Here is a 5,494-nt window from a genome sequence, read left to right as displayed (position 1 = left end):
CCCCCCTTTCCCCTCTGTCCCCCCAGTTTCCCCCTCCACTGTGTGTCCTCCCTCCTCCTTTTGGGTTTTTTTAAATAAAAACTTGGGTTTTTGCTTTTTTTAACCCCAAATTTAAGTCCTTCGGGGGAGTGAGGGGGCACCCCAGAACCCACTCATGCCAAACAAAGTCAGGGGAGGTTACACTGGGACTATGGGGGATTTAAATTGGGGAGGGGCGCAGAGGTGTCCCCTCTTTATAGCTAGGGGGAGTCCCCGGGTGACCCTCGTATTCTGGGGTGTCCCCCCAATTGGGGAGGGGTCCTCAAGTAGCCCCTTTGTCCCTGGAGGAGTCTGTAAGTCAGAAGGGACCTCAGGTGCCCCACCCCCATACCCCAGGGGTGTTCCCTCACTTCAGGGGGGTCCCAAGATTCCCCTCTCCCCCCAAGTTCCCTTTACAGCCCCCCCAAATTCATGAACCCCCCCCAAAATTTCCATAACTTTATTTTGCAAAAATAGAAAAGTCCCGTGTCCCCCCTGAGCGCGGGAGGGGGTGGGTGGGTTGTAAACATGGCAGGGGGGCCCCCCAAAAAGGGGGGAATTAGCAGGGTGCAGCAGCAGGGGGGGCCCTGTTCTGAGGGGGACCCGATGTAAACGGAGAGGAATAAATAGGGGTGAAAGTGCAGCCCCCGGGGGGGCCCTTCTGTGTAGTGTAACAGGCTCCCCCGCAGGGCTCAGCACCCCCACATTTTTGGTCTCTGTAGTGTTTGGGGGGGGGCACCAGGGGAGGGCAGTTTTGGGATTTCCCTCAGCACCCCAACAGCATCAAAAAGCAAAACCCACAAGCAGCCCCCTGCCAATATAAACAGTGTGCCCCCAGATTTGGAGGGTAGGATGTCCTGGGGGAGAAGGGGGGTGTGTTCCCCCTCACAAATCCACCCTGTGTCCAATAAATAAACCATAGGAGGGCACCGTGGGAGTGTCAGGCATTAATTTGGTGGGGAGGTGCTCGGGCCCCCAACTCTCCCCCCCCTCACACCCCCCCAGTACAAGGGGGGATGGCAACAGGGTCTGAGGGGGCTTTGGCGTGAAGCTGAGCTTTGGGGGGTGCCCCCACTCCCCCAGCTTAAGGCAATAGCTTTGCTCTGTCAGTCTCTGTCCCCTTCCCCAAATTCAGGGAGGGGCACTTTGGGGAGCTCCCCCTCCCCAGAGCAAAAGGGAGGAGGAAGGCAGCTTCCCTGGAAGGCAGCTCTGAATGTCCCACCCCACTGGGGACGGGTTTTGGAGATCCCCCCCAAGTTGGCGGGGCTATGGGGATGTGGAGGGGCCAGGGGGACTGTCCTGGGCAGCAGGAGGGTCTGGGGGTGAGTGGGGGGCATCCCCCCCCACTTCGGTGAAGATTTCAGGGTTCTCCAGCATTTCGCGGATCAGGGGGGGCATCGGCCCCGGGATCTCCGTGCGCAGGGTGATGGCTCGTTCTGCCCCTGGGGGAGCCAAAATGTCAACACCCCTGAAGGCCTTGGGCCCCTCCTGAGAGATGGACCCCCCCTTCCAAAAAATGAGCTTCAACACTCTCTCAAATTTCAACTCCCACCCAAAACCCTGAACCCCCAAAACCTTGGACCCCTCCAAGACCTTGAACACCTCCAAAATGAGCTTCAATTGCTGCAAAGCCTTGACAAGCCCCACAAGAGATTGAATCTCCCCGAGGCTTTGAATCCCACTCAAAAATGAACTTTAACGCCCTCCCAAATGTCAACAGTCCCCAACTTTCAAAACCCCGCAAAAGCTTCAACGCCTTCGAAACCTTGAACCTCCCCAGATACTCTGAACAACCCCAAAATGAGGTTCAACCCCCCCACCCCCCCAAAACCTTGAAACACCCCCAGGACCTTCAACTGTGCCTCTCTGAGAGCTTCAAATCCTGTGGTGCCAGGGGCAGGTTTGGGGGTGTCCTGATGGGTTTTGGGGTCCTGGAGGGGTCCTGGGAAGGTTTGTGGGTTGCCTCCTTTGGTGGTGACTTTGAACAGCGTTTGGGAAGATGACTGTGGCTAGGGGGTTTTGGGGGGATCCCAAGGGGGTTTGGGGGGTTCTGGGGTCCTGGCAGGGTTGCCACAGTTGGGGGGCCCCGGGGATCTGGGGGTTGCTCACCCTTGGTGCTGATGCCACGCAGGTCAGTGATTTTGAGCAGCATCTGGGGGAAACGCTGAGGCTGCCACGGGCGCCGGCGCCGGGCATAGACCCGGAGAGCCTCGAGCAGCGGCTCCTGCAGCCGCTCCACGCGCCGGGGCTGCTCCAGCTCCATCCGGTCTGGGGAGAGAGAGACACCACCTGCATAGACATTGTCCCCATTTCCCCTGTCCCTGTGTCCCCATGTCCCCACATGCCCATCTTCTGTCCTAGAGATCCCCCTGTTCCCCCAGTATCCCCTCATGTCCCCACCTCCGCAGCTGAGCGGCCACAACTCAGTCCCATGTCCCCATGTCTGCCATAGCCCTGATACGTTCCCACGTCTCTGCAATGTCCCCCAAAACCTCACCCTGACAGATGAGGCAGATGGCACTGAGCAGCCCTGGCTCAGTCCCCTGTGCCCCCCATTCCCCCATGTCCCCACCCCCACAGATGAGGCAGATGGCACTGAGCAGCCCGGTCTCGGTGTCATCGAGCTGCAGCGGCAGCAGCTGCCCTGCGAAGGCGAACACGAGGTCGGTGAGGGGCCCGAACCCCGCGTTGTGCATCTGGGTCCGGGTCAGCGTCAGCCCGTCCGAGAACGTCATCGTGTCCTGCTCCGGCGTGTAGCGCGTGCAGATCCGCAACATCTGCAGGGCAGGGACCCCAAAATCATCAAGGGGCACCACAACACATCCAGGGACACCAAAAATCCATCCAGGGTCACCAAAATCACCCAAGGGCAACAAAATCCACACAGGGACACCAAAAACCCTAGAAGGGCCTGAAAACACCTCCAGGGACAACAAAAATCCACCCAGGGTCAGCCCATCCCATCATTGTGTCCTGCTCTGGAATGAAGCAGGTGCAGATCCACAGCATCTGCAGGGCAGGGACCCCAAAATCCACCCAGGATCTGCCCACCCTGGAGCACTGTCGTGTCCTGTTCTGGCTCTGCCACAGGACAGACACAGCACTGGGTGGGGGTCGGGGTCAGGGACACCCCAAAATAGCCCAAGGTCACAAAAAGCACCTAAGGGACCCCAAAGTTTCCCACCAAGGGATCCTCAAACCCACCCAGGCCCTCCCAGGAGACCTCCCAGCCCCTCTCCAGGAGAGCTGTCTCTGGGGTGGCGAGGTCAGGACCATCGTGGGCCACCCCAAGCCCCTTCAAGGAGCCCCTAACCCCCCTGAGGAGCCCCCCCAAGCCTCACCAGAATGTCGAGGCAGGCAGCCTTGAGCAGAGTGATCTGGTCGGCCATGCTGAGCCCTGTGAAGCCTGGGAGCCTCTTGGCAAACTCCACGATCTTGATGATGCACTTGGTGGCCAATTCGCTGAACTTGTCCCACAGCCCCAGGTCCAGCTGCACCCGGTGGTCAGCGCTCGAGTTCTGGGGTCACGGGGGGGCCACGGCTGTTAGGGGACTGGTCAGGAGCCCCTGGGACCCCCTGGAACCTCTGGGACCCCAACCCCAGCACCCTGAACTTGTCCCACAGCCCCAGGTCCAATTGCACCCAGCAGTCAGCACTCAGATTTTGGGGGGGGATGGCTCAGTTATGGGGGTTCAGGGTGGATTGGGACTCCCTGAGACCACTGGGACCCCCTGAGATCCCAATCTCAGTAACCCCCAGTCCTAGGTCCAGCTGCACTATGTGGTCAGTGCTCAACTTATGAGGGACACGGGCTCACTTATGGGGGTTCAGGACCTGCTGGGACTCCCTGGAAAGTGCTGGCACTCAGTGACCCCCAGCCCCAGGTCCAGCTGTCCCCCCTTACTCAGCAGTTGAGTTTTCAGGGGTCAGGGCGTGCAGAGACCCCGCTCTGAGCTCCAGCATTAGAGTCCCTCCCATAAGTAACCCCCCAAACACCACCCAAGACCCCCAGCGCTGTCCCAGTGCCCCCCTAGCCCTGAACTTGTTCCCAGCCCCCCAGTGCTCAGCACTTGTGGTTTGGAGGGATCAGGAGGGAACCGGGACCCAACTGTAGGTGTGAGGGCTGGGTTTGGGGTCACCCCCAAAGGGACCCCCAAAAACCCCTGAGGACAGAAACCTGGTGCCCCACTCCCTCTGAACATGTCCCCAGCCCCAGCTGCCCCCAGTGCTCATGTTTGGGAGGATCAGGAGGGAGCAGTGACCCTGCCCCAGATTGGAAGGCTGGGGGAGGGTTGGGGCCCCCCTTGGTCCCCCCAGACCCCCAGCCCTGCTCACCGTGGTGTACTTGCCCAGCTGGCCCAGGGAGGGGAAGGTCTCCTGGTGGGCTCTGCTCACCCTCCGCACCAGCTCGGCCAGCTCGGGGTTCAGCTCATCCCCACCCAAATCCTCCTTCACCTCCTTCTTCCTCTTGTTCCGGTCGTTCTGCACGGCTGGGGGAGTGGGATTGGGGGTTGGGGGCATTGGTGTACCCCCTCAGATCCCTCCCAGGTGGGGTTTCCTCCCCCCTCCCCCAAAAATCCCCCCATGGGACAGGAACATCCCCACCATGAGCATCCCCAGAACCCTGGGACCCCTCAGCAAAGCTTTGGGGGAGGGGGTCTCAATTTTAGGCAACTCCTCTGCAGGACCAAGGGAGGAAAAGCCTCACACCCAAGGGTGGAAAGCCTCACACCCACAGTCCCCCACAGCCCCAAATCCTCCCCAAGTCCCTTCCAAGAACAGGAACATTCCCAGGCCCACCGGACACAGGCGGCGCCTGCGCCAGGGGCCCCTCGGCAATGTTTGGGGGGGTCCCCAACTTCGGGGGACCCCGGCCCAGACCCCCTCGCACCTTCCTTGGACATTCCGACCTGGAAGCACTTCTGGAGGCGGCAGAACTGGCAGCGGTTGCGGGTGACCTTATCGATCTGGCAGTTGCGCTCCCGGTGACATGTGTACACCATGTTCTTCTGGATGCTCCTCCGGAAAAACCCCTGCAGTGGGAAAACGGGGGGTCAGGGCACCCCCAAACTGGGAGCACCACTATCACACCCCCAGGGATCCCAGTAAGGCTCCCCAGTGCTTGGGATGGAGCTCCTCGGTGGCTCCCCAGTATCCCAGGGTGGGGCACAGGGCTTGGGGGGCTCCCACTTCCCTAGGGGGTGCCCACTGGCCTGGGAAGGAGTCCCCATCCCCCAGGTGTGGTCCCACTCACCCCACAGGGTCCGTGATGTCCCCAAGTGTCCCCATTACAACTCCCCAGTGCTTGGGGGATTCCCACTCTCCCAAGGCGTTACCATTCCTCAGGTGGATCCCCACTGCCTGTGGCGAGCCCCTTTTATTGGGGCAGGTCCCCAGGAACCCCCCTCCTCCAAGTTCTGGGTCCCCACTGCCCCCCGCTCCCATCACAGGGTCCCCACTGCCCCCCCCCTTCCCC

The 5,494-nt window shown here is 60.8% G+C and overlaps 1 protein-coding gene across 1 annotated transcript; it reads right to left on the bottom strand.

Moving 5' to 3' along the window:
• Positions 1-723: 723 nt before the first annotated feature.
• RARG (retinoic acid receptor gamma) lies at positions 724-5,072 on the bottom strand. The gene is made up of 6 exons (XM_005431174.3): positions 4,910-5,072; positions 4,354-4,508; positions 3,360-3,536; positions 2,591-2,795; positions 2,128-2,286; positions 724-1,460 (listed from the first exon to the last, which is right to left on the bottom strand). Exons 1-6 carry the CDS (start codon positions 5,019-5,021, stop codon positions 1,285-1,287), a joined length of 984 nt encoding a protein of 327 aa, XP_005431231.1. The 5' UTR covers positions 5,022-5,072; the 3' UTR covers positions 724-1,284.
• Positions 5,073-5,494: the final 422 nt, after the last annotated feature.

Source organism: Geospiza fortis, unplaced genomic scaffold (assembly GCF_000277835.1).
Source record: "Geospiza fortis unplaced genomic scaffold, GeoFor_1.0 scaffold1711, whole genome shotgun sequence".
NCBI lineage: Eukaryota > Metazoa > Chordata > Aves > Passeriformes > Thraupidae > Geospiza > Geospiza fortis.
The sequence above is the reverse complement of the archived record's forward strand: the minus strand, read 5'-3'. Positions and strand labels throughout refer to the sequence as shown.